The following is a 14,296-nucleotide window of genomic DNA, read 5'->3' as shown; positions in this document are numbered from 1 at the left end:
CCACTTGATTTTAATCACTAGAAAAACATCACCTTCAGATAATTGTTACAATGGTTTAAAGTTTACCTAAATCTTAGAAGATTTAAGTTTTACCAGCCCTCTCTAATTGATGATTCTTCAGTCAATCCCACAGTCTCATCTTAATCATCCTACAAATACTCAAGCTACTCTTTCATTTCCATGGGAAGTCCAATGTCCTGTGCTGCCCTTTCCCTCCTGAGGTGTTAGGAAGGCTCTTTTTAACCATACCTCAGATGGAGAGATAAATATAGGATTGAGAAAATTAGAAGTGCATTAAGAATAAAATATGATCATTGAAGCTACTTCTGTTTTCTTTTAAATTTTATTTCATACTTAAATATTTCATGGAATTTTGGAGATAAAACAAATAGTAATATAAAACTTCATTGTCTTTAAATTAGAATAGACTTAGAGAATTATAGATGCTTCCCAAATACCACCTGTCCTTTTATAGATTAACTCAGATGCATCTTTATAAATCCTAGAGAAAAAATAATGCTCATCTCTTAAGATTATAATCAATAGTCATTTCATTGTTTGCTTTTCAAGCAAATTAGCGATAAAGCTTATTTTTCAGCTTGTCATATTAATAAAATTTACTATTTAGATTCTTTACTAGATGATTTTTTAGCTTGATCCTAAAACTGGACTAGAGTTCCAGGACAAGATGATAAACAAATTCTGTTGTCAACTAGCATAAGCTCCTTCTGCAAACATTTTATTACATATACAGAAAAAGCTAGAAGTTTTGGAGCACATGGGATAAAAATTAAGATTAAAAAAAAAGGGGGAACCCTTTCTGGTAAGAACTTAATTTTCCCAGTTATTTTGAGCCCATATTTAAATCTGATTATCCAACTGTATGTGGGGACATGCAGACAGCATTGCTTATTTCATTATGCACTCCACTCTCTGACATCCAAGGCAACAGATCTTACATAGGTATATGCCAGAAGTGCAGGGCTCATACTTGGTGGCCACAAATAACTTCTTCTGTGACATATTGAGTAGGATATTAGAGAGGTGAGAAGGTAGGGTAAGCCCTCAGGATCCAGGGCAGGGTGAACACCCAGGTGCTGACATGAATGGCCCCACACATACATGGTGTACATCAGACCCCAGTGACATTCACTTCCAAGCTGACAGGTTACCAAGGAAGGGGCCTTACCCGGGCCTTCTGCTCCATTTCTAGCATTAATCTTTCATGTTGCTCAGCTATGGCCAATGTTGCAGAATGGACCTTCTGATAGATCATTTCTCCTTCCCTTGTTTGAAAAGTGAATAGTCCTTCTCCTGTGTCACACATTCTGTGAGAACAGAGATAGGGAAAGAGATGGGTCTCCATGTGTTCAAGTACGTAACAGTTTTCCACATAGACAAAACCCTTACCCTTGTGCCTCCTCCTCCTGACCTCCACAGGAGTTAGTGAGGCTGATCCTCGGCCATAAGCAAACGAACCAAAAAATGCATCTTTAAACGGTACATGCAAATGGAATTAAAAATAAAAATCCATGTATATTTGGATGTTTAAAAATGAAGCATTCGCAACAGTATAAAGGAACAGAAAAAAAGTGATTTAGATAATGACAGTGGGTGCTTTCCAATATTTAAAGATTAAAAACAAATGAATTACAGTATTTTTATCTGCCATTATGATAATAGACTATTATGATATAATATGGACAAACATGTATGCAGTTATGTCATTTCTGACATAATAAAATTCTTATGTCAATTCAGGGAAAAATCAGAATGCAAATTTTTTTCAACTACCTAATTAGAATTACTTTTTAAAAACATTTTTTATTGGGAAAATTCCACCGACAAGTTGTTAATCAATAGGATTATAGGTAAGTTTTATTAACAAAGGCTACCTCTAAAATGGAAAATATTTTAATATTTTAAGCTAGCTTTTAAAGTTTTCAGAAAGACCCACCCAATATCAATGTTAATATTTGGATATTGGCTATTAACTGGATTTCTGTGTTGATTTTTCAGGTTACATCAAGTGATTTTTAAGTTATAACATAAAAATATTCATGAGGAAAACTTTCTTTGAGCACCAAAAAGATTTTAGATTCTTCTCTGACTCTCCAAGGAGTTTTCAATAGAAAAGAAATGTCTCAAGAGGCTCCCGACATTACAGAGGCTGCAACTGTGATCCCTTAGGGCCCTACAGAGCCAGCACTCAGCTTCTCTGAAAGAGATCTTAATAAAATTCGCACAGCGTGAAATGGAAAGTCTGGGGAAAAAATGAAGAGTTTTCACAAAGTGAAACAAATGAGCTTTTTTTGTTGATTCAGAGGAGTAAGGAGCATCAGCAACAAAACCATTGATAAGTAGCGAGTGCATCTTGAGGTTGAGCTTTTTCATCGTCATCTGAAAAACAGTGCTTATTAGCCTTTGGAAACGAGATAATGGAGACACAAATTGTTATTTCACAGTCATTAAGATGTAAAAGGTAAGACGGGCGCGGTGGCTCAAGCTTGTAATCCCAGCACTTTGGGAGGCTGAGACGGGCGGATCACGAGGTCAGGAGATCGAGACCATCCTGGCTAACACGGTAAAACCCCGTCTCTACTAAAAACTACAAAAAACTAGCCGGGCGAGGTGGCGGCGCCTGTAGTCCCAGCTACCAGGGAGGCTGAGGCAGGAGAATGGCGGGAACCCGGGAGGCGGAGCTTGCAGTGAGCCGAGATCGGGCCACTGCACTCCAGCCTGGGGACAGAGCGAGACTCCGTGTCAAAAAAAAAAAAAAGTAAAGGTCGAGTGCTTGTCCACTTCCTGGGATTTAACCCTGCCCTGCGCAGGAGCTTGCCCGTTTACAGGAGGCATTTTTGTCTCTGAAGTAAAAACTACTGTAAACTTCATCCTTTGATCATGAACTCTAAGGCATTTCAAACAGCACAAAAAGCAAAGAAACTTTAGGTAGAAGATGCTGTTTCTTCAGTGAAGGTCATGTTTATGATTTTTGTCAGCCATGTTGGAATAAATGGGTTAGGTGATATGGTTTGGCTCTGCGTCCCCACCCAAATCTCATCCCAAATTGTAATTCCCATGTGTCCAGGGAGGGACCTGTAATCCTCACATGTGGAGGGAGGGAAGTGATTGGGCGGTTTCTTCCATGCTGCTCTCCTGATATTGAGTGAGTTCTCACGAGATCTGATGGTTTTGTAAGTGGAAACTCCTCCTTTGCTCTTCTCTCTCCTCCCACCATGTGAAGAAGGTCCTTGCTTCCTTTTCACCATGACTGTAAGTTTCCTGAGGCCTCCACAGCCATGTGTAACTAAGCCAATTAAACCTCCTTCCTTTGTAAATTTTACCCAGTCTTGGGTATTTCTTCATAGGAGTGTGAAAATGGACTAATATCCTAGGTTTCCCTTGTTTAAAATGTGTTCTTTGGGGACTGTTAGGGAACAGATAGACTGTTTCATATCTGTCTAAACAGTCTTGTGGTAACAAGCCAATACTACAGAATATAAGTAGGAGAAAGAGGAAACAATTTAGATGGCATTTGACTTGCTCCTCAAAGGATGGTCCACGGATCAGCAGCATCTGCCCCCTGGGAGCTTGTCCAGACCGTCAAATCTAAATGTGCATTTCACACACCCCCAGGTGACTCACATGCACATTATATTTGATAATGACGACTCCAGAACCTTCTCCACAGGCCACCATTTCATTGAAGAGGAGTGGGAGATGACACGAGACCCACAGGACACATTAGAAGGTGCATTTGCACAGCTTTTTGAAGACTGATATATAAAACTAATATTAGAAAGAAATATATCAAAAAGGGCAAATGAACCCAAAGAATCATTTCCTTAACTTGGGAAAAGCTAAAACAGGTGTTAGTTACATTTCAACCCCCAACTCCCTTGCCGACAAGATGCACGTTCCTCAATTGCATTTATTTTGTGAAACGGAAAATATGGATGACATGTGTTTACCCTGACTTCAAACTAGAATTCTATTGACATCTGTAGACAGTTGCGAATGTGATCTCTTTATATCTAACAATGTCTTTGTACAAAATGAATTTTTTTCTTACCTAAAATAGAGTGTTGGATAATCTCGAAGGTTTCTTTCAGCTCTGAGGAATATTCTAAGGCCTCACAAAAATTCTAAGAGGTAAATAGAACTGGTACATTTGTTTCCAGAATGTTCTTTGTTTTTGTTTGATATTGTGATAGGGATTTAATAACAATATAGGACTCAAAAGACGAGGGCACCAATTTCAACCACAATGTTCTAGCCTGTCATATAAATTTATCATAGAATTTTCAAGTAGCTGCTATCACCTAGGCACCATCTGGGGCCTGAGACTTGAATAGGAGGGAAAACTATATATGGCCTATTGCTTCTGAGGCTTTTGAGTAGTGGGGAAAGGCCAGCAAGAATCACAAACTTACTGTGATATGTGCTACCAGGGAGAAGTATAGGGCCATGAGGATGACAATTGGGGATTAATCTGAGCCAGTTATTTTACCTATTAACTTCTTACCTATAAAATCACCAACAAGAATTTCAGTGGTTCTTTTTAATTAAATGAAGTAATGTATGTGATAGTGAGCAGTAAAGGGTTAATGTAGCAGGCCCCAGTTGGTTATTCCAACCCTGCACATTCTTCATTTCTATTTTTAGGATGGGCCTATGGCTGGTTTCTGGGATATGATCTCTGGGACCTTTTGGAATACTCTGCCTGTTTCTGTAGGTCTGAGACCTTGGGCCATGCTGTACCCAGTTGACCAGATACATTAATCCCAACAAAGGATAGCCCAGCAGGAATGCCTGTTTTCACTCTGATGCAGCCTGGAGCCCGAGTAGCGGAGTCAGTCCTGGGGGTGCTGCATGCCTACACGACTGACCCCCAATAAAAAACCTTGGACATCGAGGCTCAGGGGAGCTTCTCTGGTTTACAGCACTGCATGTGTTGTCACACGTCATTGCTGGGAGAATGAAGGGTGTCCCCATGCAACCCCACTGGGAGGGGCCTTGGAAGCTTTTGCCTGGACTCTCCGGGTCTTGATCCCTTGTGACTTTTCCCTTGGCTGATTTTAATCTTATTTCTCACTGTGGTGATACAAACTGTGAGCATAATGTGTTTTTCTGAGTCTTGAGAGTCTTCTAGAGGATTATCGAGCTGGAGGGTGGCCTTGGGAACCCTTCCATCTGACACTGCCAGCATGTGCTAAGGAGTCAATATGTTTTAATGTAGTAAGAATGTAAAATTCCTAGTCTTTTCCCTAAATGTCTGTCTGTCACTATGGAATCTAAGAGAATATCCTCTTTATCCAGTCTCACCACTCACATCCAGAATCACTTGAAACAACAGTACTTGTCAGACTTACTCTGTTATGTTCTGATAAATAAAAAATAACCAGGGATCATGTGGATGTGTATGTATTTGAAGGAAACTGAACTCCAAAGGGTGTTCCACTATTCATGGTTCTCTTAGTTGCCTTCAAGGGCAGAATCAGCCCTAATATGGTGCATGGAGGAATTTTCTGGAGAAAAAATTCCTAGCATTGAACTACTAGACCACACCCCTTTTTTCTTGTCTGTAACTCTCAAACTTGGCTCTCTATGAAGGCGTGACTTTGAAATGCCACTCTTTCTTCCCACATGATGTGTGAAATAAATTTATCAAGTCAAAAATTATGGAGACATTTTACTTAAAGTGTAGACACTTTAAGATAATTTTTTGTGGGTCTCTAGATAAAATTTTGCTGCAGATGAATTAGTTGACATCTGGCAGTTTTGTCCATCTTCACAGCTGTATAATTTCATTCTCACTAAGTTTTACAATATTGTATACATATTTAATAACCAAATATTTAGTCTCCTTGAATGCAGAAATTTTAAACTCTCAGTAATGGGGTAGAGTAAGGAGCATGTTCCTAAAAAAAACCCAGTGGTATTTCTGTTCAGTATTTAAAATTTAATGTTTAATTATAGAACATAATGAAATTCTTCAAAGCATAGCTTTTCCACAGAGCAGTTAAAACCAATTAACACTTTTATTCTGTTAACAGTTTAATCTTTATTGTCATTTAACAATGCTAGAATTTTACTTTTTTTTTTTTTTGCTGCTATGAAAAGATTGGTTACTCTGAGTCAGACTTTGATCTAAGAAACTGGGCAAAATGGACAAGCAGTTTGTAAAAAAACAGTACAGAAAAGTCAGTAAAGCAACAGTACAGAAAGTCAAGAAATAGACCCAGTTCATGTAGTGGTTAAATATATGGTCAAAGTAGAGTCTCAAATCAGTTAGGGAAAGCCGACCTCTTCAACAAACTGTTGAATGGTAGCCATTTGGAAAAAAAATTTTTGAATCCATGTTTCTTCCTCCATTGATAGAAATTCCAGAGAAAGCAAATGGGGAAGAAAAAAGCACCACAAGAAAATATCAAAGAATTTCTATATGAACTCAGAAAGGAGAAGGGATGGATTTCAAGTGAGGATTCAAATAAAGTCACAGAAGAAAAGATAGATGAATCTGCCTGTGAAAATACTTTTTAAAAATAATAGAAATCATAAGATCATAAGACAAAAACAAGATGGAAACTCAAAACATTAATTTCTCTTGTTTCATCTAGCAACATATTTTAGAAATTCAACTACTTCAGTAGTAGTCATAATAAATAGTAGTATTCAGTGAAGAATAAGTTACACTGTTTCAGGGTTTACACACATTAACTTTTAATGCTCAAAGAACTCTATGAAAAAATTATGAAAAGTAACTTTCAGGTGAAAGTAATATGTAGTGTGCTAATTGCGTAAATGTGTGGGACAAAATTTAAATAGGAATAAGTTCAAGAGATCTAGTCAATGTAGTGACTATAGTTAATAAAAATATTATATACTGGCCGGGCGCGGTGGCTCAAGCCTGTAATCCCAGCACTTTGGGAGGCCGAGACGGGCGGATCACGAGGTCAGGAGATCGAGACCATCCTGGCTAACATGGTGAAACCCCGTCTCTACTAAAAAATACAAAAAACTAGCCGGGCGACATGGCGGGCGCCTGTAGTCCCAGCTGCTTGGGAGGCTGAGGCAGGAGAATGGCGTAAACCCAGGAGGCGGAGCTTGCAGTGAGCTGAGACCCGGCCACTGCACTCCAACCTGGGCGGCAGAGCGAGACTCCGTCTCAAAAAAAAAAAAAAAAAAAAAAAAAAAATTATATACTTAAAAATATAAAGAGGGTGGATAAGTGTTCTCACCATGGAAACTGATGACTATGTGAGGGTGATGCTTATGTTAACTAGCTAGATTTAATCATTCTGCATGTTTGTGTACTTCAAAATATCAGGTTGTACACAATAAATACAATTTTATATCAATGTGAAAAATGCATGGGAAGAAGGTATATGCATCTTTGCATGTGCATACACTAAACTCGAAGTATGTACAAAAACAGTGTTACTTATTGGGGGAAAAGTGAAATAGATGGGGTTTAAGTATAGAAGGAACATTTTCACTAATCTTTACATGAATGATAAAATAAGGAAAAGTTGTAGATTTATTTACAGCAAATTAAATTTTTATTTTCATAGAGCAAGATGTTGCCTCTATCACCCAGGCTGGCATGCAGAGGCATGATTATAGCTCAGTGTAGCCTTGAACTCCTCAGCTCAAGTGATCTGCCCACCTCAGCCTCCTGAGTAGCTGGTAGTACAGGCTGACACCACCATGGTAACACATGCTTACTTCCCCTTCTGCCATGATTGTAAGTTTCCAGAGGCCTCCCAGCTATGTTTCCTGTTAAGCCTTGTTAAGAACTGTGAGTCAAGTAAACCTCTTTTCTTAAATAACCCAGTCTCGGATAATTCTTTGTAGCGGTGTGAGAAAGGACTAATACATATGCCTATAAGGAAATCTTGGTTTTAGTCTGGGTTCTGCTGCCAACTAGCATTGTGAAATGCCATTTAACCCTCTCTAAAATTCAGCTTTTAAATGAAAGAGCTAACATAAACCATATCTAAGATACACATTTGTGCCCAAACTCTACAACTCCTCCACCTGTGTACTCTGTGATGACATGATTATAGTCACGTTTATTAAAATCTATCTTTTCACATCTTTTCAAAGTTTTCATTTTCCCTATTCTATTTTTTCTTTCTTTTTTTTTTTTTTTTCTTTAACTCAATAAGACGACTAGTTGAGTCTCACTGAACACTCTGGAGTGTTTGGCTTTAGTAAATATTTGAAAATATATACATATAAGGTGCTCTTCTATTTACCTTACTTTATGCCTCAAAAATTCAGAAAAAAAAAACCCAACATGTGAAGATGTGATGTAAGTCATAAGACCTTAATTACCTCAATATATGATCAAAAATTATTACCATTATCCTTATTATATAGTTACATGTTAATAAGGATTTAATGGGAAAAAAATTTAAAAAGATTTACAGATGATTTTATATTTGCCCTGTATACATATCTCCTGGAGGCTTTATTGTAAAGATATCAGATATTCCCTGACAATTAGGAATTTTAATATTTTTAACTCCCAATGTTAATCACAAAAAGCACCTCGTGTACACCTTAAATGTTGACCCAAGCAAATGAAAATTATCAGTCTAATGGCTACATAAAAAGTATTGATTTTTATAGTTTCTGATACGAAAAAAAAAAAAGAAAAATGAATTATAAAAGAAACATTGTTTTTGAATGGTCCCTTTGGTGCTAGTGTACTTTTCCGAATAGAGTAGATAAAAGGCCGGGCGCGGTGGCTCAAGCCTATAATCCCAGCACTTTGGGAGGCCGAGACGGGCGGATCACGAGGTCAGGAGATCGAGACCATCCTGGCTAACACGGTGAAACCCCGTCTCTACTAAAAATACAAAAAAAAACTAGCCGGGCGAGGTGGCGGGCGCCTGTAGTCCCAGCTACTCGGGAGGCTGAGGCAGGAGAATGGCGTAAACCCGGGAGGCGGAGCTTGCAGTGAGCTGAGATCCGGCCACTGCACTCCAGCCTGGGTGACAGAGCGAGACTCCGCCTCAAAAAAAAAAAAAAAAAAAGTTAAATACAGAGAAGTGATACGTTCTTATGTTCCCAGCTGGTGTCGACTTGTTCCTATTTCAAACTTGTTTGAGGGCATCTGAATGTATCACATGGAGCAGCTACTGATCTATACTCACACCTATTTTTGTGGTGAAGAGCTAATAACAAAAGAAGACAAGCAGAAACTTGAATTCTGTCATTTATGAAGTAGACTTTCCTTTTTACATGAATTTAACTGCCATGTTATGATTGGGACAGTTTTTAGTTTGTCCCAAATTTTAATAGTCTCTGCATTAGAGAAGAGTTATGCTTTTTTTCACCATTTTGAGGGGAACCTAAAAACAAGAATTATATTTCTTCAGAGCAAAAAGAGCATGTAATCAGGGTTTAAAATTATATTTGTGTTCCTCTTTTGCTTTAAATATAGTGAAGATAATTTTTTTAATCATGTGAAAGATCCTTTCAGCATTTCAACTGACTATCGAAGAAAGACAAAGTATCATAGCCAAATAGAAAGTAAATGTAAGACTGGATTTGATTTGACTAAGGATTGACTTTTCTTCTCAGGGTATATTTATTCATTTGTCAACATTTTTGGGCACCACCCACTTGTCTACTTGTCAGGTACTGTATTAGATTTTAGATTTTCAGAGATAACCGTATTTTTTCAATGGAAGATGTAATATTTTTTAAAATCATATTTTTAAAAACATAATTACCATTATGAATTATATTCTCATATATATATGCATTTAACTTTTTATTTAAAAACTGAGTAGATTATATAAACTTATATGGAGATTAAGAACTTGTGTTACAGTTTTCTCTAGAGATTTTTAGTTGACAGATCACTGATAAAGTACTATATTTTTTTAGGTGGCATTATCAAAACAAGCTACCCAGTAAAACCACAAAACACAAATCATTCTAAGATACTCAGAGCAAATACCGACTGGTATTATAAAAGATGTAGGCATATGTTTGATCTACTGAATTTTTTAAAATGTTTAACCCTGTATTTTGATATATTTATTGTAGAGCTAGGGCCTCTCAGGCTGGCCTCAGGAGATTCTCTCTCCTTGACCTCCCAAAGTGCTGAGATTTACAGGTGTTAGCCATCACATCCTGCCTAAGCTACCAATTTTTAATTTCTTTTGAAATAGAAATAAAATTTACTAAAATGAACAAAATGAATCTATATAAGGTTTAAACATTAAAGAATTTCAAATGCAATTACCTAGACGTTTTATGATTTCAAACATCAAATGTTCATTTCAGCTTACTGAATTTTCAACCTTAAATTTTTAACTTCATTTTAACACATTAAATTGTATTTCTTAAAATTTTCATTGAAAATGTTAGTGAATAGATAGCTTGAATCACCTTCAATGTAGATGCTAAGAAGCGTAGAGTACATATCTCCCTATCAAAAATAAAAGTAGCAATGAGTTTGTATTGTTCCTTGATATCTTTGATCTTCTTAGTTATACAATGTTAGGCTCATCATGGTTCATACTAATGAATTCTAGTTTAGGAATGGACCAATCACTTCTGTTTCTCCTGCTGAATTAAGTATAAATCTGTATTATAGTACTTCTAATATCTCGTTATGTTTATTTTCACATGACTTTTTCCCAACTAGACCTATCACAAGTAGGGAGGAAAAGAAAACCTATGGAGGCTGGCAACTCAGTCCACGAAAGGGGATGTTGGTGTTTGAGACAGGGTGGTGGGTTTCCACCCAGGATCCTGTAGAAGTCAGAGCAGGCTGCTTGGTGGCTGGAAAAACAGGAGCATTCCTAACTGTTGGTTTGACTCCAGTTGTTTTAGCTTTTTTACTTGGCTGGATCTTATTGATTATCTTCCCTCTTTTCCTTCCATATTGATTTATCCTTTCTCTAAGCTTTCTGAAAAACCTTGTCATATTTGTCCTTCCCATCATCTTAACACGTTGATTTTGTTCTTATTTCTCCTTATGGCTTCCTTCTTTGACCTTTAAAGATTCTTCTTTTTGAAGGTCTTTATTAGATTTTACAATAAAACTTTTAGAGCCACTCCAATTTCTTAAATTTGAGAATGACGTCTTTTTACCTATCTTATTTGTTTGCTTCCTAGATCCCACTTTTACATTTTCATTTGCCCTCATATTTGGGGGCATATATCCAGATTTGGTTATTTGAACAGATTGTGTGTGGGAATTTCCCTTGGCGGGGTGTATTTTTCACTTCGGTGACAGCCAATTCCTGTTCCTCAGTTGGTTGGAATCTCAACCAACATGCACAGAGTTGCTCCTAATCCTCATTTCTTACTGGTACCCATCTACCTCATTTTGAGAATGGAATTGAGATGGTTTCCCACCTCCTGTTAGACTTCGTGATTCTAACTGTGACAGAAAAAACAGTAAAGTCTGGTCAAGCTGATTTCAGTTAATGTTTTGAAAATCTTCACTTTTTGCTAAAAAGACAAACATGTTGGTAGAAAAGAACAATTGGGACAGCTATAACGAAGGCAAAATAATTTCTTAATTGATGCTAATTCAGGTAATGGTAAAAAAGCAGAAACAATACAAAACTTGAGTCCTTTAATAGAATAAAGAAAGAAATGAAATAACAAAGCCAGGTTTAAACCACAAAATACAGGATCTTTGGTTGAAGTGAATTGACCTGTATTTAGTATTTGTATGTTGACTGTGTATGTGTGTCTGTGTACATGTATATATGTGCATTATATATGTATATGTGTGCATATGTGTGTATATAACATGTATATGTATATTATTTTGGTCTGTTTCTCTAGAGGCTTCCTAATTAACACAGCATGTATATCTTTGTCTTCTGACTTCTCCAGCCCTCTTCTGAGCCCATGGAAATCTGATTCTGACCCTGGGGAGCTCAGGTGAGGGGTGAGTAGGATGAATGGGATGCATTGCAGGTGCTGTCCTTGATGCCACACAAATCATGGTGGTGCTTGAGAGATCAAATAATAAAAAATGCATTTTAAATGAAGAATTTTCTTCTGTTTTTGTGTTTGCATCACTATAGACATTGCTCTTCAAGTTATCTTTCTCCTGAGATCCAGGTAGACTTTCATTCTCTGAACCAGCTTGTAGTTGAGAAGATAAGAAAAATGCTGGCCAGCAGATCCAAGGAGACTTTTTCTCTTCCACAAACAGCTGCAGACACAGCAGAACTTGGGTAAAGGAGGGCAGGAAGTTACTGTAGTGCAATGGCTTTACTTTTTTTTTTTTTTCCAGTATATTAAGGACTTTTCTCCACTGAGAAATTATTGTGGACATTTTCCCCTAATTTGCCATGGAAAGTATTATTACAGCAAAAGAAATAGGAAGTCAACATTTCATTTCTGAGATTCGGAGTAAGATTTGAGTCACTAGCCAGGCAGACTTTGATGAATTTGTAAAAGCCAAATCTAGATGATTAAGTCAGCTTTGCTATAATTTTGCTATAAATCGGAGCTAGGCGGAGATTAGAGTATGATTTAAGAGGCAACCTTGTTCCATCTGGACCTGGGTGACTGTGAGAAAAAACGTTAGAAAGCATTGGGTGAGACTTAGATATCCCGATATCTGTTATCTGAGGGAACATTCTGGAGAATGCAGGAATGTGAAATAAATTGGTCTCTAGATAGGTGAGCTAAAGGCCACACTCCTGACTCCCCACTGCCTACAACTGGCTTCAGGACATCCAAAAATTCCAATGTGGAGGACTGGAGTCAGAGAGCAGGGTGTGAGAAATCTAGGATCGAGGAAACTGGCCAGGATCAGGGGTTTCAGTGGAGAGTGACAGCGCATCTGCAAAGCCCAAATCAGTTCAGTTACATTTATTACAGCAGATGCCAGCCTGGAACAGACCAGACCACACGAGGCTTGAATCAGGGGTTCCTTTTATTCCATAAGGTCATGTAAGATTTTTGTGTGTTTAAACATCAAACTACATAAAACTAGGAAGAAGGGGCAGAAAATAGTATCACCAAGGTGAGTCATCTGAAAGGGGTGATTTGAAATAGCCAGCTATAATTACCCACTTCCCGGTGAGAAGGGGTTCCTGAGAAATATCCAGTAAGAAACAAAGAATTCACTTTCTGAACTGCATCAGGTTGTGTTAAATTCTTGAACCTGCTACAGTTGTAAAGCATCTGCAATTTCAAATAGGAAAACTTTCACTCCCTTGTCTATGAAAATTAATTGGCAAAGGCTTTCATTTATTGTGGTCTCACATTTATATAGTCATCAGGCCAGATTTACAGTCTCTCCCTAAATTTGGGGAAAATATTTTTTCTAAGTTTCTGCCCACACATCTAATTCTTCCATGACTTCATTCCTGGCTTCTACAATCAGTTGGGGGTATGGAATGAACTAAATATATTTTATTTTGATTCATATTATCACTAAAGAGGCTCTTTTCATTGTCAGAAAGCCATACACAAAAAGCCAAAATTGTATTTTTAAATGTTGAGCATAGAGAGTGATATGTGCCAGAACATGCTCCATTGACTTAGATTTCAGTCACTTCAAAAAGCAGTCTGCCATGGCCTGAATGTTGGTATTCCCCCAAACTCATGTGTTGAAACCCTATTCTTGATGTGATGGTAGTGAGAGGTACGGCCTTTGGGAAGTAAATAGGTCATGAGGGCAGAGCTCTCATGAATGGGATTCATGCCCTTATAAAAGAGACCCAGGCCCGGTGCAGTGGCTCATGCCTGTTAACCAAGCACTTTGGGAGGCCAAGGCAAGAGGATTGCTTGAGCCCAGTAGTTTGAGATCAGTCTGGACAATGTAGTGGGACCCTGTTGCTACAAAGAAATAACAAAACTTAGGCAGGCATGGCAGCATCCACCTGTAGCCCCAGCTACTTGGGAGGCTGAAGTGGGAAGATTGCTTGAGGTCAAGGCTGCAGTGAGCGACGATGGTGCCACTGTACTCCAGCCTGGTTGACAGAGTGAGACTTTTAAAAAAGATCACAAAACAAAAAAGAAGCCCAAAGGAGCTTGTTTGCCCTTCTACCACGTGAGGACAAAGCATGAAATCACCACCTGGGGAGGAGTGGGCCTCCCACCAGATACCAAATCTGGTGGCATCTTGATCTTAGGCCTCTCAGCCTCAAGAACTGTGGGGGGGAGGGGTAAAATATATATATATATTATATATATATATATACACACACACACATACACACACACACAAAATATCTAATGTATATATACACACAGACACATATATACACATACATATGTGTCTGTATAGATGTGTTTA

General features: G+C 37.9%; 1 protein-coding gene across 3 annotated transcripts in view; it reads right to left on the bottom strand.

Annotated features, from left to right (window-relative positions):
• DOK6 (docking protein 6) overlaps window positions 1-14,296 on the bottom strand; it is a 429,154-nt gene that overhangs the window by 104,140 nt on the left and 310,718 nt on the right. For all 3 annotated transcript variants that reach the window (XM_033175379.1, XM_033175385.1, XM_033175372.1), the window contains one exon: window positions 1,190-1,328. In XM_033175379.1, coding sequence (XP_033031270.1) covers window positions 1,190-1,328 — 139 coding nt within the window. The remainder of the gene's footprint in view (window positions 1-1,189; window positions 1,329-14,296) is intronic.

The sequence above is a fragment of the Trachypithecus francoisi genome, unplaced genomic scaffold, assembly GCF_009764315.1.
Source record: "Trachypithecus francoisi isolate TF-2019V2 unplaced genomic scaffold, Tfra_2.0 Contig01474, whole genome shotgun sequence".
NCBI lineage: Eukaryota > Metazoa > Chordata > Mammalia > Primates > Cercopithecidae > Trachypithecus > Trachypithecus francoisi.
Note: the sequence above shows the minus strand (reverse complement) of the source record. Positions and strands in the feature narration are given on the sequence as shown.